Here is a 20,175-nt window from a genome sequence, read left to right on the forward strand (position 1 = left end):
CAGAGTCTTACTTTTTTTGATATAACTTGGGGTCTTGCTGCATGACCTCGAGGAGCTTTAGCTGTGGTGCTTTAAAGAAGGTACTAATAAAGCAGTTTAGGTTGATATGCCACTTTGTGGATTGCAGTAGCAGTAGAAAAGTTGGCCACGATTGCTACAAGGGCTGCTTCTGCCAGGCGAGCACTGACAGATCCACCTCCTGGCCTTAGGGAGCTTCAGCTTTGATGTGTGGAAGCATTTTTTTCACATTGGTGCCAGCCTGAGCAGCCACCTTTTCCCTCCTCCTTTGCCTGTTTTTTTGTGTTTGTTTTTTTTTTTTTCCCCACTCCCTCATTTGTGCTGGTAGTGCTTTTTTGGAATATTGCAGGATACTTAATCTGCATTGCTTCCCTTATTCTGTTAACCACACAGCTCTACAAACACCTGAAATGATGGAGGGCAATAGGTGGAACATAAATGCAGGTACAAACAGTAGGGATGGGGTATCTTCTAAAAGAAATGCTCACCAGCAATCTTCAAATTATCAGAGATTGAGTCAGAACTCTTACATTCATTTTTTCCCAATTTAAATTACCCTACCAAAATGCCCAGGCAGATTTTGTACCAGTTTTACTAACTTAATTTGAATTCACACTTTTGGTTAAACAAGCTCAACTTCCCATATGGACAAACCTATAAAATGTGGTTTGACTTTCACAGTGAACATTTTTCATGCACCCATTAACTTGAACAAAAACTGTGAGTCCTTAGTATACCTCCTTATGAAACTGTTTTTGTTAGATGACTAACTTTATGCATATATATTTCAAATTATTTAAGAGGGCAGTGAGGTTATTATTCGAAGTCTTATAAATGGAATTTCTCGCACATGTTCCTGATATTGGCTTCCATGTCTGTTTTGCATTTACTTACAAAATACTCCAGCACACCCAAAATTAATTTCGAGCTATTTCCATGGCTCCCTCTGTTCACTGCGTTATCATTCATATGTGCAGAAATTGCTTCTGTGTTTTCCACTGGACAGGAAAAGCCAGACTGACAGTAAGAGAGAGGCTTGGGTTTTAACTTAATTGTTGTTGCTTCCATGGTTATGTGCTTGTGGGTTGAACGTGGCAACTTAGTTAATGAAATGCTCTCACAGTTAGTACCATCAATATCTATTTGCTACTAGCAAAGCCAGTTACAGTTCCAATCAAACTCTAAAGGTAACAGTGACAAAGTGTGGTGACAAAAGCAACGAAGTAATGAGCTCAGTGAAGATCTTACAAAGTTATTTTTCTGTTAGAAACAGCTCAATTCCCAAATCTGTTGCAAATTAGGAACACTAACAGCTCAGCTGAAGAATAGTGCCGCCTGATTTTCTGTAGCTTTTCCAATGGTATTCTCTCCCGGAATTTAGTTTGAAGTGTTTTGACATGTCCACAGTCCAACCTCAGAAGGAAAAGCTAACATTCCCTTTGGGAATACACTGCTCATCCTAGCACAGAAGTGCAGGTCTACCAATCTGTGAGAGCACCCTACTAATGATCTCACCCTTTCCCTGACTCTTTAAGAGGGTCTAACATCCATGGTGGCAGTAGTAATATAAGGGCATTATGAAGAAATAAAACTCCTTGTCTTGTATAACTGTATAAAACCAGGAACAAGCAAGACCTAGCAATGAACATACGAAAACAAAACCAGATTCCTTGGTGTTTCTGGGGTTCAGCTGATACCACACCAGACAACAGCACAATAAGTAATGAATTTGAATTCAAATTCCACCTACAGCCTTACATGAGGAGCTACTTCATAGTCCCCCACACAATTTTCCATAACTGCTGGCTGTCGGAAGCACAAGGGAGATCTACAAGGAGATCACAAGGGAGCTTTGGCTGCAACTCAGGGAGAAAAGGAGAATTTACAGCCTTTGGAAGAAGGGGCTAGCCACACACAGTGATTACAAAGAGGCTGTGAGGCTATGCAAGGTGGAAATCAGAAGGGCTAAAGCCCAACTGGAAATTAATTTGGCCTCTGCAATCAAGGATAACAAGAAAAGTTTCTATGTCAGTAGCAAAAGAAAGTCCAGGGATAGTCTCCATGCCCTGCTAGATGCAGGAGGAAATTTGGTAACAAGTGATGAGGAGAAGGCTGAGGTGCTTAACGCCTTCTTTGCCTCAGGCTTTAATAGCAAGGTTAGTTGTACTGATGAAATCCAGCCTCCACAGCCAGAATACAGAGACTGGGAGAACAACCCCCCTGCAATCCAGGAGACAGTCAGTGCCCTACTGCATCACACAGACACACACAAGTCTATGGGATGGGATGGGATGGGATACCCTCGAGGGTGCTGAAGGAGCTGGCTGGTGCTCGCCAGGCCACTCTCTATCATTTACCAGCAGTCCTGGCCGACCGGGGAGGTCCCAACTGATTGGAAATTGGCCAACGTGATGCCCATCTATAAGAAGGGTCGGAAGAGCGATCCGGGAAATTACAGGCCTGTCAGCTTGACTTTGGTACCCAGGAAGCTGATGGAGCAGCTCATGCTAAACACCATCATGCAACACGAGGGACAACCAGATGCTCAGGCCCAGTCAGCATGGGTTTATGAAAGGCAGGTCCTGCTTGACAAACCTGATCTCCTTCTACGACAGGGCGACCTGCTTACTGGATGAGGGAAAGGCTGTGGATGTAATTTACCTTGACTTTAGCAAGGCTTTTGACACCGTTTCCCACAGCATTCTCCTGGCAAAAATGACTGCTCGAGGTTTGGACAATCGCACGCTTCACTGGGTTAAAAACTGGCTGGACAACCAGGCCCAGAGAGTTGTGCTAAACGGAGTTAAATCCAGCTGGCAGCCGGTCATGAGTGGTGTCCCCCAGGGCTCGGTTTTGGGGCCACTCCTGTTTAACATCTTTATTGATGATCTGGAGGAGGGGATCGAGGGCACCCTCAGTCAGTTTGCAGATGACACCCGGTTGGGTGGGAGCGTTGATCTGCTCGAGGGTGGGAGGCTCTGCAGAGAGACCTGGACAGGCTGGAGCCATGGGCTGAGCCCAACTGCATCAGCTTCACTAAGGGCAAATGCCAGGGGCTGCCCTTGGGCCACAACAACCCCCAGCAGGGCTACAGGCTTGGGGAGGAGTGGCTGGAGAGCTGCCAGTCAGAGAGGGACCTGGGGGGGTGATTGACAGCCAGCTGAACAGGAGCCAGCAGTGTGCCCATGTGGCCAAGAAGGCCAATGGCATCCTGGCTTGTGTCAGCACTGGCGTGGCCAGCAGGGACAGGGAAGGGATCTGAGCCCTGGGCTCGGCACTGGTGAGGCCACACCTCGATGAGTGGGTTCAGTTTTGGGCCCCTCACCCCAAAAAGGCCATTGAATGACTCGAGCGTGGCCAGAGAAGGGCAACGGAGCTGGGGCAGGGTCTGGAGCACAGGTCTGCTGGGGAGCAGCTGGGGGAACTGGGGGGGTTCAGTCTGGAGAAGAGGAGACTGAGGGGAGACCTTATCACCCTCTACAGCTACCTGACAGGAGGGTGCAGAGAGCTGGGTTTGAGCCTCTTTAGCCTAGTAGAAAGCGACAGGACAAGAGGGAATGAATGGCCTCAAGTTGCGGCAGGGAGAGTTCAGACTGGATATTAGGAAGCATTTCTTTACAGAAGGGGCTGTTGGGCGTTGGAATGGGCTGCCCAGGGAGGGGGTGGAGTCCCCATCCCTGCAGGTGTTCAAGAGTCGGGTCGATTTAGAGTTTAAGGATATGGTGTAGGTGGGAACTGTGCTAGGCGAACGGTTGGGCTAGATGATCTCCAGGGTCCTTTCCAACCTAGATGATTCTGTGATACAGTGTGGAAGAGAAGCACTGAACTTAATTCTCCTTTTTGCAGGCAGTCCACATCTTGGCTTAAAAAACAAAACCAAAAAGCCCCAAATCAAAGAACTATGTATTGGCCTAAATCCTCCCTCTGGTTTGGATCTTCAGAATAATACATGGAGATCTACACTCTGATTTAAATGACTCTGTGACTCCCTGGGTCTATAAGTTACAAAAGAGAAGTTTTATAAGTATAGGTTGAAAACAAACAGAAACTCTCCATGTAGCCAGTAAAAATTATCACTTTTGCCTATGCCACCAAAAATGATTATTCATAATGATGAAGCTCTGAAAAGATATGAAAGGCTCTTGAAATTAATGAGAAGAGTCAGAATAAATGTTGACCTCTCAAATACTGAGAATTTTTAATGGCTTTCTATTTCTTTTACTGTCATCCATCAGTATTTGCATAATCTAAAGCCTCTCACCTATGAACAATATATTAAAATGTATTTTGATTCATTTATTAAACTATATTAAACTATATTTAACATTGCTGTATTTTGAACTAAAACTGGAGTACTATGATTCATAGCATTACAAAAAAAAAATTGATTCTTTAAGTTCATTTGCCCAATATATGCTTGCCATGCAACATCACAAACCTCATCCTAATCCTGAATTTAGCTATTATTTGATACTTTATGGTCTGGGATTCCTTCCTTAAATCTGAAGCCCTAATTTAAGACAGCTGTTCCACAATAACTCAACATGTGTGGGATTTTCCCACTAAATAAAAATGATAATTAGGAATTTTTTATTTTTTTTTTAAGAGATATAACGTCCATTGTGGGATGGCTCCTTCTAAATAAAGACAAAGAAACTATCAAAGTTGGTTCACCCATGTAATATGAAAATGTTCCTATTCAACACAGCCATATATGTTCCTTTCATGCCTTGACCGTGTTATGGAATAGCTTACAAAGTTACACTGGCTTTTTTAGCTTTCCATTTTTACTGAGCTGTACAGTTTGTTTGATTCTAATAATTAATATGTTAATATTAACATATTTGCCCTCTCAGCATCATGGTACGAGTCTGTTCTTTAACGTAGTAATGTACTGCTGTCACTAAAGTTCTTGTCCAGTTAATCCTCCTCTGAGCACAGTGGTAGTCCCACTACTGCTACCCCCAGACCACTACCACAGCGCCTCAGGTGTGTGGGAATTGCTGTCTGTGGTAACCTGCTGGTTTGTCTCACTTTTATCCAAGCCAGTTTGTATCAGAACAGAGAATGAACGCAAGCTGATACACCTCACTTAAAATTACCTCCGCCAATCCCTTATTACACTGCTCGACACCGATGGCCACCTTTCGAAGGACAGCTGCAGAAGAAGGTGGGGGACAGGTCTCTCCTACCCCCTCCATACAGTCCCACACTGATGGCAGTGTCCTGTGCTGGGACACTGGGCTGCGGACCGCCTGCATCGGATGCACGTACCCCCCTGCCTGCTGCCCTGCCTCTGGGAGTGGGAGGGGTGGAAGGGTGGGAAAGGGAAGGGGTTAACCAGCAGAACTATCAAAGCTCCTACTGTGCTGCTGTGAACACCATTATTTTTTTTCATCAAATATTTAAAAATACTTATATTGTATGTATATAGTATTTTATGCAATATATTGCTATGAGAATGAACCATATATATGCAAGTATAAAGAAATTCTACATCCCGCTGTCAGAAGCACTTGGTTTCCTTATATCCAATATAATATTCTAAAACAATTATTTTTTATTCCAATGAATGCTGAACACTGAAGACTATTAGTATTCATGAGGGAGGGTGTATACATATACATAGATATCTATAGAATGCCACTGGTTTATTATGAAAATACAGACAATTTTAGCATTGAAACACAGTTTTTCAAAACCATTTTGATCACAAGAAAATGGGAAATGGGCTCTAGAAAAAAAGCACTGTCATACCAAGGGCACCGGCATATAAAGGGTTACAAATCAATGCAGTATTTAAGAGTAACAGAATGTTTTCCTGCAAACTCCTTCTATGGTGAGATCTAGGGGAAGGTCCAACTTAAGTGCTGGATGTTCATACAGGATTTCCTATGACTAATGCTGTCAGCATTCAGAACTTTTAATTTAAAATGTGGGCGTTATACACAGATAGGAAATTTACCATTTAAAATTTCTTATTCGAAAATGAATGGAAATTACTGATTTTCAGATTCATTTGCTGTACGTGGAGTGCTAGCATAAAGTAAGGAAGTCACTAAGTGGCATATGCTGGGATTGCCTGCCAAGCTTTTACACAAGTCTTTTATATCTGGATAGGATTCACAGGAAGCTTGTACAGGAAGGCCTTTTCCTTCCTTATTTTTGAAAAGCTTTGTTGGATGGAAATTATGCCAGTGAGTAAAAGAGGGGAAGGGGGAACAAACTACCATCCTGGTGGTTTTGGTGCCAATCCATGCAAAACTGAAAGTCACATCTAGATCTGTTAACGCAACCTGTTGTAAAATAAACGAACAAAAAGCAAGCCTACAGAGCCCAAAAGATATTTACTAGGTTTTGATTTAAAAGATTAAAAAAATAAACTAATATAGATATCAAACAGTATGGAAAGTGCAAATCTGAGATGTAACCTGCTGCAATTAAGCTGAAGTTGCCAATATTCCTCACAAGCGTGCTGTGGCCATGTATACTGTCTACTAGGTTTGCTCTGAATTCTATTGCAAGCTCTGGCTGCTTCAGATAAATTTTAAATAGTGATATTTAATTGAATTAAACACGAAGTTACTAATATAGCTTGAGCTGTCACTACAATATCCCTTCTTTCATTTCTTAATGTCATGTTGATCCCATTTTCATGATGCTATATTAACTTTTAGCTGAAACTAAGCTTTCCCTGCCTCTTGTCACAGGAGGGAAAAAGAAGGTTGATTCTCTAGCTCATCTCTTTACCTACTGTAGCTAATTCACTGCACAAGTACTTGTTAATAGTCACTATTCTTTCCTTAATCTGGGTCTTCTAAAATCCCTATTAGGCATATTACTATTCTGTGTCCTATTATGCTATACATATTGAACCAGAGTTTGCTTCACGGGGAACTGTAACAGCAGAAAATATACCTACGGGTACACTACAACAGGTCTAGATGCCTCTTGAGCATCTTCCACATCACCTGACAGGAGTCCCAGAAGTCTCAGAGAACACAATTTAATCCTGAGAGTCTCATAAACCCAGGACTTCTATTTAGTCACAGGGGGACACCCCTACCCCCCAAAAAAAAACCCAAACACCAAAACCCAACTTAAAAACTTTCTCCAATAGGGAATGCTTCTGTTGCACAGTAGAAGAGACAGAAGTTGTAAATGAGTAGGTTTGATGATAGAGGAATAATGGTGTAAGAAGAGACTCAAAAAGGCATAAGGTAGCAATAATATTAAAAAGATGACGAGGAAAGTAGTGCAGGGGGCAATGGAAGACACCAAAAGCATTAGAAGGAATGACTGAAGAGTGTGTGACTCTTGTAGAGACTGTTGGGGGAGTTATGCAGTTCTTTCCAGCCGGACATCCCAACCAAACTTTTAGAGTATAAAAGCTATTATTAAAAAAAAAAAGGATGCCAGTATAATGAGTCAGGCTTGTCCTTTGTCTACAGAGTTAACTACGACACAGGTAACAACCATATGTTTTCATCTGCTTTAAGAAAAGGCATTCCTAGGGGAAAAAAAATCCATGTTGATGTGTTTTCATTGCTCCTGTGACCAAAGCCAGTTTTTCCAAAAAAGCCTCTTTATGCAGCAAACGCTTCTCTGCTCACAGAGCAGACTACAGGAGTAAGGAATAAAAGAATTAGTTCCAGGAATGGGAATAGAGAAGTCTGAAATGAAAGCTCCGGTTCAGATGAGACTGCACATGATTTGCAAAGCGATGGAAACTGAGGGGGCAGCTAGGTCATGCCTTTCCCCTGCTGCATGAATCACTCTTTGAATGGAAATTTGAGTAGGAAGACATAATGGCTTGGGAACAAAGAGAGCTGCTGGAATATCACAGGTGCAGCTGAACAGAGAAGGATGTTTTGGGATATGCCAAGGAAAGCAAACACCATGAATCTGGAGGAGTTGTCAGGACTTTGTGATTTAGGGAGCTATCCAAATCAACAAGAGTATTTTTCAGAGTCAAACAGGAGTATAGCTGAGGTCCGGATTCAATGCTCCTATTAATCGATTCCTTAATGCTAAAGAGTAATTCAGAGCAAGATAGGAGGTGTTAATGTCCTGCTAAAGTTTCTGGTAGTCAAACTTACGCTCTATGGTTATGACTAGTTCCAGTTCAACAAAGTATATAACGTGAGGTGCAGGAATACAGATACTGACACAGAAGAAGACACATTCTGGGGGAACCAAAATAGTCCATCAAAGCCAGAGGATTCAAACAGAAGACAGGGGAAGCTGTCAGAACTGGAAAGAGGAGATAACATGTGAAATAATCATATCTATATGCCTCAGAAAACCCTCGAGCAATAAGAAATACTGTGGAACTGGACAAAAGGTACTCACCAAACTACAGAATTGTGAACAGATTAAAACACTAAGAAGAAAGAAACAGTTACATGCCAGATATTCCAGCATGGCTATACCAGGGAAGTTAAACTTCATTTTGATGTACAAACATAAACTGAATGCAACTAAAAATCCAAGATGATTTGAATAAGTTGATCAGGATGGAGTACAACTGAATGATAATAAAGTTAATCAGGAAAAAAAGAAAAAAAAAAGAAAAAAGAGTAAATGCTTCTATATCTTTTTCCAGCAGAAGAAAGGAAAAAATACCAATTTTAAAAGTATGGTTACAAGCAAACCTCTTGAGTAATTTGAGTCGTCTAAAGACTAGGAAAGTCCTATAGATAGAAAGACTAGATAGAATAGTGAATATGTACTGGTGGTAGGTAACTGAACAGTAAGATAAGTAGTATTTAAATGAGTTATATTTTAGCCATTTAATATGAAATAACCAAAATCAACTTACATGTCTAAATACAGAATTACAGTCAAAGAAAAAGTAATGAAGACAAGCTAAACCAGCACTGTCGGGGAATCTTTCTTGACCCTGAGTTGCCTTGCTTTTCCACATTGCAGTGAACAATGGTATTGAAAAATTGAGAAGCAAGTAAGTTAAGGTAGGAATAACAGACACTCAAGGGTCACAAAATTTTTTTTAAGTGGCGCTAATTATTATCAGTCTTCTGTAAAACTATGGCAATAAGAAAAACTTAAAGCACTCACAATGTAATAATATCCATCTTCCCAAACTCTGAGAGCAGGGAGTACAGGAACTATTTACAAGGTAAACAGACAGAGAAACAAGAAACAAAGGTACAATATTAAGGGAGGGAAAAACAAACAAACAAACAAACAAAAACAACTTACAGAGGCTTGAAATGATAGCTGTAGAAAAGGCAACAGATGCAGGTAATCTTCTCTGATGTATTACAAGAAGCCTATCAGGAAGATCAATTAGACTCAGCCAGGCCCAACTGTTCCAATTGCCCTCTAATAAGTTTAAAGAGGGAATTAACCGGGCCCCTATTCACTGTCTGCTCTCCCACTTGCAAGACTACAGTATCTTTTTGCTGGTGGTATTGCTAGAGACTAAACCTTACCACTGTTAACTCAGAAGACATACTGCATTTTTTTACAGAGTAATTATAACATAATTTGTCTTACTGAAATTTAAAAAAAAAAGTATATTGTTTTATATGCTGAATTGTAATACTTTCTAGATTTCTTCAAATTCAGAAAAAAAACCAGCTGTGGAACTAAAATAAATGGATTTGATAATTCTTTTGACATAATACATACCATTTATATAAATTTTACTGTAAATACATTCCTCAGAGAGGGCAAAATTTCAGAGTGTGTGTGTGTGTAGACTTCAATAGTAAGACATTGTTTAGGTAAATGTCTGCACTATGTCTAATGGCTGACATCTAACTGTAATAACTGAATAAATAATAGTAATTAAAACTGGTTTATGATGTAGCAAAACATTTCCTTTCAAAGTTGCATTAGTCTCTAGTCACATCTGCAGCATTTTATAATCGGTAAAGATAAAATTCTGCTTGTGCAGTGGTGTAAATTCAGAATGTTTTTTCACAAATTACATCTACAAAACAAATCTGGCTGAAAGTTATCTGTGAGAGATCTAGTGGCACAGTCGTTATCACCTTCTGGGAGTAATGCTGCCAGCAAGGTTACCCTGATGAGTACAGGGGTGTAAGGAGGATCTTGGCCTTCGACAGTTAAAGAACTTCTACAACGTTATCTCCTTCTGTAAGCTTTCACTGACAAAGTGTATGTTCCTGACTCAAAACCACAAGGGCTTGTTTGGTTTAAAATGGAAAAAAAAATCTGCCCATTTTGGAGAAAAACCCTGGCTCTCTCTCCATTTGGTTTTGCTGATCTTTGAAGCTGCCTCAGCATTTAGTAACTTCATAGTTTTACATCGTTTACTTTTTATGCTAATGATATGAGGGCTAGCATTTTGCCATAACTGTTTTCTATTAGCGTTGGTCTGAAAAGACACATTTAAACCTCTAAAACTGTAACATAAAAATCATGACACTGATACAACTGTAAGCCAATGAATTGAAAAATGGTATCCCTGACTAGTAAAATCAGAATTAGTGTCCAGGTTTAGTCAATAGATTAACACACAAATTCACTCTTAAATTTAAATTAAGTTTGTGATAGTAAAGACTTCTGCAGAATATATACAGAAACAAGTAACTAGTAATACCCATCACTTAGAAATCAATATTTTTTTTACTTTGCATTATTAAAATTGCAGTAACTAAATATATATTTAATCACCTTACCACTAACATTTTTTGTCTGTTTCAAACCAACTGTTATTTTATTTTTTATGTTCTGAAACAAGAACATTGCTTTCCTTAGGTCTGTGAAGCTAAATTGGAAAGCTTTTTTTTTTTCTCTAGCTCCACCAAATAGCTTCTCAGAAAAGTACCTGGCAAGTAATTTCATGAAGAACTTTAGAAAAATACTTAAATGTAATTATTCAAAAACCTGAATGGCAAAAAATGGTTTCTAAGTAGTTTGGTCACTCTTCTTAAAACTTCACTAATATATGCATGGTAAACTGAAAAACAATCCTAATCCTCACTTTGGCTGAGTTATGTACGTTAAGCCTTGTTCCTACAGTTCGATCCAGGCAGACAGCCTGCTCTGTCAGCATTTACAGCTATCAGTGGCATTTTGAAGATGTGCATTATTCACTTACAACTACCCCAGGTTGGGAACTTCATAAAAGTACATGCTTATCTTCAGAAAAAAAGAACATTTTGCATTGCACGGGTGCAGCACTTAACACGATCTTAATTTGTTTATGTTTGCGGAGATAGTGCCACAGTGCTGGGACAACATTGTGACTTGTATTGGAAATGGAATAAAATACCTGAATAATTATATCAGCTGTATTATTAGTATTTTGAAAGCATCCATGAGTAGTGGACAAAGCCAGGAAGCTGTTCCTTCTGTGAGGTATAGGGTCTGGCACAGGCCTCTGCAGGGGTGGTCGTGCCCTGCCAGTGTCGGAGTCGCAGGGAGGGTGAGATGGGAGCCCAGTGGGCAAGTCTGAGATGCAAAACATGAGACTGGAGAGATCAGCTTTCCCCTCCCTCCAGCAGGCCCTGCTCAGGCCCCTGATGATCCGCATGTCCTGTGTGTGCCAGTACCACTCAGCGGACGGCATTGCTCTAGGGAACACCTTCCATTTAAATACCAGCCCGGGCAGAGATTTCTCAGCACCAGGAAGGGCTCCGAGCCTGCTCTCTACAGAAATATGACTAACACAAACAAGATCACTCAGTGCCAACGCTCCCCTTTTGCCTTCCCTAATCTACTGCAGTTAATCTTTAGGCAAAACTAAGCAGTATATTTTGTCTCTCTTGCAGACATTCTGACTAGTCAGCTTCTCTTCCAGTGTTATAATCAGTCAAGTGCACTCTAATCATCATCATGAACACTTCTAACGCTGCTGTTCCTCAATCTAGCTACACCTAAATATAGTTCAATCTCAACCAGCTAGGCCACGCTTAGATTTCTGGTTATCCAAAACAAAGCTTTATTCCTGAGCCATGCTCATTAATGAGAATCCCTTGATTACCCAGATATATTTCTCCATTCCCTCACGATATTTAGAGAATGATGTTGGCTTTATTATCTCTTACAGGCTAGTTATTCTACAGCGAGATATGTTCCAAATAACCAGCTGGCATTACTGCAAACTATTGTCTTAAATGAAATTGAAGTACAGATTGGGAAACATAAAAATACCATGGTGAGTGAAACCGTATTATTAATGTTTGGCTTTCCATCGATTTTATCAAGAAAATGCCCTAGAGAACACCAGAAGTTACTGGAAGTCCTTGAGCTGCGCTACACGCCGTCCCAGCAGAAGCCAGGAAGGGCTGCGGAGGGCGGCGCAGGGTGGGAAGCCCTCGGTGGAGAAACGGTGACCTCTACAGGTTCCTCCTCCCGCGGGCTCCGCACCTCCCGTGTTCACTCACCGGCATGAAGGGGTAGTTTGGGTTGCTTTCATCTTTCAGAAATTAAAAATGAGAAAATTAAATGTATGTTTCATGATGACATAGCAACATAAAATAAGCTGGAAAACACAGGCACGTGTTAATTTAAGAAAGAAATGTTCATCTTTGAGAAGTCAGAAAACAATACTTCAAAGGACAAAAACTTCAAAGCACCCTATAACTTCAAAGCACTGCACCAACATTAATAAACACTTAGGACATGTCTGTGAGGTAGGAAAAAAATTTCCTTTTTTAATGCTTGTGTAAACAGGGCACAGAGATTAAGTGATTCGCCCAAGGACACAAGTTAGGAGCAAAACTGAGATTGCACGTCAGAAACAACTGGCTGAAGCCTCCCGGCTACAGCTGGGTTCAAACATCCAAACGCTTATTGAGCAGAGGCCAAAGCAGAGATATTTCCTATCAATAGCATCAACTGCCCTTTTTAAGCCTGCTCTAAACTCTGCCACGTTGTTTTCAGCTGAATATCCTCCCACAAAGTCAGTGCCGAGTATAGATGTACCTGAATTAAGGTGATCTTACATATACACAGCTTTACTTCTGCATCGAACAGTGATATTGGAGCCATGTGGTCTATGTGAAGATTTTCAGTATTTCTATGTCATGAGAATCTACTCACTACAGGCTTCCTGACAACACACTGGATTAAAATATAATCAGCACACCTATGGGGTGAAGTTTCTCTGATGACGCTATTGAAGCTGAACCTGCACTAGTACCAGTCAGAATTTTTTCCTACATCCTTCTTGAGTAAAACATAACATTTCCTCAATGCAGATAAGCTGACCTGCTATATATCCCTGCTATATGCCCATACTGCCAAACACAAAGATCCCTAAATGCTATCTGACAAAGAAGACAGAAGCAAAAGCCATCATTTTCCTTTCAAAATAATCTAATCAGGAACAGTCCTTGAATATGTGGAGCTAAAGAAGCCAGCAGAAATAAAAGTGGCCTGTGAAGTACTTAGCAAGAAAAAAAAAAAAAATCACCTTGTGCCCCTCAGACAACAAATAAATGTAAAAGGTAACAAAGAAGGACAAAGATTTGCCTCTTCCTCTCTCCAACTCACTTCTTTTCTTAGATCTTTAGTAATCTTAAATTTTGTCATTCTTATTTTTAATGAAGAGCTTCCTGGTGATCCCACGTGTTTGTGGTCTCATGCACTTAATTCAAGGAGAAGAGGTGTTGCATCTTAATAGTTTTCCCTTCTCTAAAACATTTATATGCCAAACAAATAAGAGTTAGTAAGTTATCAAGAAACAAACAAAAAGCATGCTTCAAATAGCCAATTCTGAATTTCTTCTCAACTGTTTGGGGTTTTAATCTTTTTGTGAGGTCACTGTTGGAACAGAGGCTTAATTCTAGAAGTAGTATAAATACTAATCAAACAACAAAGGCTTTTAAAACACAATTTCTAAAAATTAATCCATACAAGCTTCCAAAATTTTCTTGTCAAGTGTGATTCTTGTTTTAAGACAGAATTTCCTCGTAAGGCACATATTTATAACGAAAAACTTCATTTAAAAACTGCTTAACTATATTTTGAAGTGCTTTGCATCTAGTAACAAGTAACTTGCTGCACATTATCTTCCCAAAATAAAGTCCCACAGTGGCTCTGAAAGAGATGCTTGCCTGCATGTATTGTTCAAATGTTCCTCCTCAAGGCCAGTTAGGGGTACTGCACCCTTTCATTTTTACTGTTTACCAGTAAAATTTCTGTATTCAGAACACTAGGAAATTACTGCCATACTAATAGACACATAAAGAATATTACAATTTCTGCTTTTAAATTTTTCAGGAGTTTGAAAAATTCTAGTCTATATTAACAATACTGCTCAGCACTCACGTAACATTTTCCATTGTCAGAACTCAAAACTTTCCTGTGAAGGCAATCAAATATTGCTATCTCTGTTTTGCATGGGAACAATAATAATGATGACATAAAGATCTAATTTCACCAAACTTTAAGTAAGGACTGTTAATTTACTCAAGACAGGGATAGATCTTCAGTACTTTGTTAAGTGAGTTCTGAAGACTAAATCATTTGCAGATCATCAGACTGAGTCATTCGCAGATTTGGGAACACAATTCAGACCTCCTGACTCCCTACAATAAACCATCCTTTCCCATGTTATGAGTTAACAATCATTAACTAAGTGACAAAGGTTTTGCTATTCTTGGTGTAGTGCCCTTCTTTGCATTTCAGAGGAATTATTGGGCTCTTAAATTGGCTGTCACATTTGCTGACTTGGTAACTGGTAACTGGCTGGCTTTCAAAATGTATATTAAAAGTCTTGCCTTTCCCGGCTATTTCTTCAATAAATCTTTTTTTTTTTTTTTTTTCTTTTTTTCAGAACAATCTTTGCAATCTTACTTATAAACCTAAAGTCAACAGAAAAAAATTAAAAATCTTATCAGCCACATTGTACATACTATTAAAGAAAATACATGCGTAGGCAGCAGGACCCAACAGAAAGGGCACTGAACTAAGAAACAGACGGCAAAATTTCCCATTTGCTTAAATAAGGTCAAGCTTTCAGCTCTTCAGCTCATTTTACTTCTAGCTATCACAGAACTCTGTAATCTCAAGTTCTCTCTCAATTGGTTTCAAAATGTATATATAATTATTATTTTATTTCCTTCTCTCCATAAAGAATTTTAACACCAATAAGTTAAATTAATTACAGCTAGATTCAAAGGTCCTACACCCATACTGAAGACTATACATATTCACAGATTCGAAGCTCTATTTAATTATACTTTAAATGTTGCATCCTGAATCACACGCCTTGATCTACCTCATGTAAAAGAATTAAGTTCCAGACAGACTCCAGGTTACAGCAGGAATGACAAGCTAAATAGCCTTTAAGTTAAATATACCTCATGGACTGAAGTTATAACTCATATTAGAAAGGCTGGATCACTTTTTATAACTAGCTGCTTATACAGTTTATTTTTATCTAGGTCTTTATATTTTTATTTCATTTACATTATAGGGCTTTCACCTACGTAGCTGGCAATGTGTACTCTTTCATTTGAGATCCTACAAGGTACGTCATCACAGCAACAGTAACTATGCCATGAGTTTTCTTTTGTCATATTTAATAGACTGGTCATTCAGGCACCTACAAAAAACAGCTTGGCCAGAGGAACAGAGAAACTCAATAAACAAGTATCTTCTATTCAAATATCAGATTCACAAAAGCATTTTTTCCTCTCTAATTATGCATGAAAAATCTGGAAGAAATCTTCCAAGTGGAATACCTTTAGATATCACAGATTTTTGTTTTGTTACTAAACTTCACTTGTTGCTACGGAAGAACAGAGAAGAAAGATCAATGGACTTCTAACTATTAGAAAACCAAAGGTGAGGGAGTTTTGATTTCTTTCTCATTCTTTAAAGATTTATCACTGAACTACAACAGTTGTTGGTTCACAGTTCTACGAAAAGAATGTGTGAAATGATGTGAGCCTGCTTTGCTATTTCATATTTAACTTCAAACAATAGCTCAATTCACTTTTTGATTAGCAACATGATCATGCATTCAACTAGCCTGTTTACAAATCCATATGCAATTGAAGTCCTCCGGACTAAAAAAGAAGAGCTAGTAGAAGGCATAAACGACCCAGACCATCTTCTGAACTGGCTGATAGCCAATGGTATTTTTACCCCAGAAAAAAAGATAGTCATGAGTTTCTACAGGACACGAACAGAGAAGAATTCTCGAGTTCTAGACCTGATCATTTCTCAAGGTGAACGAGCCTGCAGGCTCTTTTTTTACCCATGTTTAAAGCAAGTGGAGCCAAAACTTTACAGCAAGATAAGAAAATATGTGAGTGAAGTAAATGAAAGCATTGGAGATGCTAGAAGACAACTGGTAGGATATTTACTGGAAAAAGACAAGGTTTGGTTTGAAAATAGCAGTAAATGGCACCAGGAAAAAAAGAGAGAGTCCTAGAAGAAAGAAGCGAGAACGGACTGTTAAGAAGAAAGGAAAAAAAACCTCAACTTTCAAGGACAGCAAACCCGAGAAAAGATCGTGCTGATGTTGGCATCTTTGATGCAGTTGCTAAAGGCTATCTTTCTGAGTTAGAGAAAACATGGAGAGATAATGATATCGATGCTCTAAACTCTTCCAGTGAGACACTGCTGCATGTTGCAGCTGCTAACGGACATCTGAGGATAATGGAGTATTTGATCAGCAAAGGTGCAAAGACAGATGTGAAGGACAGGAAAGGAAGAACACCACTGCACAGGGCTGCTGAGAAAGGCCATGGTGACGCAGTGAAAGTGCTTCTCCAATGCGGTGCTTACATGTACAGTTTGGACACAGAAGGCAAGACACCCCTTCATTTGGCAGCACAGAATAACCACGTTCACATAGTGAAGATGATCCTGAAAGAAGAGACGAGAAGCTACAGGAACAAGCATAACTTTTTGCACATGGCAGCTCTTAAAGATGAGAGCAGTCTGGCAAAAATGCTTTTAAAGGCTGGGGCCTCCACTGAGGGAAAGGATGAAAGAGGACAGACTGCTCTCAGTTATGCTGTTTCTCAGGGGTCTGAAAATACTGCAAAAGTACTGCTAGAAGCTGGAGCCAGTGTTGATTCCAACATGGCCGAAAAAGCCTTCAACAGCAACCACCCCTCCATCTTCAAAATATTGCTAGAATATTCTAAAGATTTGCCATCTGACATAATGGAGTCAGCTCTTTTTAGAGCTGTACAGAAAAATCTGCATGGTATTGTAGCAGCTTTAATTGACAGAGGTGCAGATATAAACGCCTGCAATGAAATACAGTACACTCCTTTACTCCTGGCATGTGGCACAGGCAAAGCTGAATCAGCAGAAGTTCTAATCAAAAAGGGAGCAAACTTGGGAATAAAGACTCCTGCTTCCGACACAGCTTTGCATTTGGCAGTTCAAGCCGGGGCCGCTTCCCTCACAAATCTGCTTCTGCACAAAGGGATGGGAATTAACCTCAGGAACCAAGCTGATGAAACCCCTCTCCATGTTGCTGCACTTCATAATCAAGGAGCATTAGTTGGCCTTTTAGTTAATGCGGGGGCCAAAATTAATGCTGTCACTAAGGAGTGGGTTACTCCCCTGCATATTGCAAGTCAAAGAGGTCACGCTGATGTTGCCCAACAGCTGCTACACCACAAAGCTGATGTTAATGTTAAGGATAAGCAGTCAAAATCACCTTTACATTTTGCTGCTGAAAGGGGAGACAAAACAATGGCTGAGATTCTGCTGAACGCTAACGCTGACCCCAGCGCACAAGACAAGGAGAAAAAGACTCCCTTGCACACTGCAGCTGTGAGAGGACATCTCGGTATCATCAAAGTTTTGTTAGCTAAGAAAGGAAGATCTGGAGCTAAGGACATGGATGGATGTACTCCAATGCACTATGCAGCCATCAAAGGAAACACAGAGATCGTAAAAATTCTTCTCACATCAAGGAAAAATAAAAATATTGATGATAGAAACATTTGGAGAAAGACCACACTGCATATCGCCGCAGAACATGGACACAGCAACTTGATAAATCTATTACTGAGCCACGGGGCAGCTATTAACGCCTCAGACAGCAGCAAGGATACCCCACTGCATTGTGCATGCAAGGCTGGACATTTTAATGCTGTCAATTCCCTTGTAAACTGGTCACAAGGAGAAAAAGCAAATTTACTAGCTGCTAATAACCTCAAAAAGACCCCACTGCAAGTAGCAGAATCTAATAAAACAGAAAATCAGACTCAAATTGTAACACTTTTGAAAAAGAAAATGTTAATAACAAGATGAAGTTGTAAAGCAAAACCTCATAAATTTAAACGGAGAATCCTCTTTTAATGCAATTTGGATAATGCTGTTGTCCAGTATGACTGAGAATTATGTTAGGGCTGGCAGAATTCAGTTAGCAATCAAAGATGGTGATGGAAAAAGAGGATCTTAAAGACACTGGTAAAATTCTAAGTATTGATTAGTCTCCTGCTTCTCTCACAAATCCCATACTTGGAACCTATTTAAAAAGCACCAGTTTTAAACACATTGTGTATGACCTCCTCTACTATAAACCAAGACTGTAAAAAAAAAAAAAAAGATAAAAAACCCCTTTTCATATATCTGTGACTATTAGCCTCTATGGATAGCTCTGTTAAGCATTGTTTGGTAAAATCACATTTTTAAAAAGCCATCTGTTATGAATAAGCAGGCATCTGTATCCTGAAGCATATAGAGCAGAGAGATGTTGGAGTAGATAACACCAGTTTTGTTTAATTTAGACAGACCTAACTGCAGGGTGCTGCCAAAAGAGATTGCTCTGCCCTCCCTTCAGCCCAGCCACGCGTGCCTGCTCTAGGTTATATGTGTGAGCTGATCCAACTCACTCCGCAGCTGTAACTTAACAAAGGGGAGAAGCAGGGTAGTAAAGAGCTGAAGAACACAGGCTGTCCTGAGGGTAACACACCATCAGCTCGGTTTATGCTGATTCCAGTATTGCTCTCTGCGCTAGCTGGAGATCAGAGGTCATCTCCTGGCAAATTGACTAGTGTGGGGTTACTCTACTCCAGATTTACTAGACCCAATGTAATAAATCCTATCAGGAGGCTTGGCATAAACCAACCAGAGGAGTACTGTGTGCCCAAAAATTTGTTGACACAACGATGTTGTTTTCAGGACACTATTACGTGCTACACTGACATTCAATATGGCGCTGTACCCTCTTCAGACATTTATATATTATACATATTATATTCTAGATTAAACTTCTACAGTTATTTTTCTATCTTTCATTATACCGTTGTCTAGATTTTGCATTTCTAAGTAGACATAATGAAAACAATCATATCTGCCGTTTATTAATTTCACTTTCAAATCTGTTAGCACAAAGATGAAAGGCTCAGAATAAAAAAGCTGCAACAGAGTTTATTGGTTCAAAATGTTTGTACTGGCATCTCTTAAAATGTAAACACGTTATTGAGTCAGATGGTTCCCTGTGGTCATTTCCTATATAATGATAATCGACTCCCACAGTTCTTCACACTCCACTATACGATTAGAAGCCCAATTACCGTGAAGGACCAAATACTTCTCGGGAAATGAAGCACAGATTTAAGAACGTATAGGAATAAAAATGTGATTTTTATAGCCGTATTACAGCCCTTTAACTTGACCCACACAATATCTTGATGCTGTCATCTAGACGAGTGAAAAGACATGACCGAATGCTTGGAAGTACACAGACAGAGGCCAGCAAAACCGACGCCTGCGGCTCGATGCACCGAAACACTGTCCCTCTTCGGCCAGCACATCACACACCCTTCAAGAGGCCCGGGTTGACCCGGGGCTGCCCGCACACCGCCCCTGCAGCCTCAAGGAAAGGCGAATCGCCAGGCGGGCTTCCCTCCACGCCGAGGGCCGGCTCCCCCCTCACAGCACTCCGGCCCCACAGCGAGCGGCACAGCCCGGCGGAGGCCCCGGGGCGTGCGGCCTGGGCGGGCCCCAGCCTCCCCCTGCCGCAGGCCGCCGTTTGCCGCCCCTCAGCCCCCGCTCCCTGCCAGCCGTTCACCCCTCTCCCCTCCGCTCCTTCCCTGGAAGGCTCCCCAGCGCGCCCGGCCCGCCCTCAGCTGCCCCCTGCGCGCCCCGCCTACCCCAGCGCCGCCTCCGCCGCGGCCGCTCCTCAGGGCGCAGCTTCACCCGGGGCCGCCGCGCACGCGCCGCGCCGCGCGCATGCCC

The 20,175-nt window shown here is 40.7% G+C and overlaps 1 protein-coding gene and 1 long non-coding RNA gene across 4 annotated transcripts in view; one reads left to right on the forward strand and one right to left on the reverse strand.

Moving 5' to 3' along the window:
* Window positions 1-20,148, reverse strand: part of LOC141960529 (uncharacterized) — a 176,248-nt gene extending 156,100 nt beyond the window's left edge. For all 3 annotated transcript variants that reach the window (XR_012633664.1, XR_012633665.1, XR_012633663.1), the window contains exon 1: window positions 20,091-20,148. This is a non-coding gene — a long non-coding RNA (uncharacterized LOC141960529). The remainder of the gene's footprint in view (window positions 1-20,090) is intronic.
* Window positions 15,954-18,489, forward strand: LOC141961267 (CARD- and ANK-domain containing inflammasome adapter protein-like). Its single transcript, XM_074908065.1, is given in 3 exon segments — window positions 15,954-16,387; window positions 16,389-16,445; window positions 16,447-18,489. Coding segments are annotated over 3 exon segments (2,268 nt in total). The 5' UTR covers window positions 15,954-15,973; the 3' UTR covers window positions 18,244-18,489.
* Window positions 20,149-20,175: the final 27 nt, after the last annotated feature.

This window comes from Athene noctua, chromosome 5 (genome assembly GCF_965140245.1).
Source record: "Athene noctua chromosome 5, bAthNoc1.hap1.1, whole genome shotgun sequence".
Taxonomy (NCBI): Eukaryota; Metazoa; Chordata; class Aves; order Strigiformes; family Strigidae; genus Athene; species Athene noctua.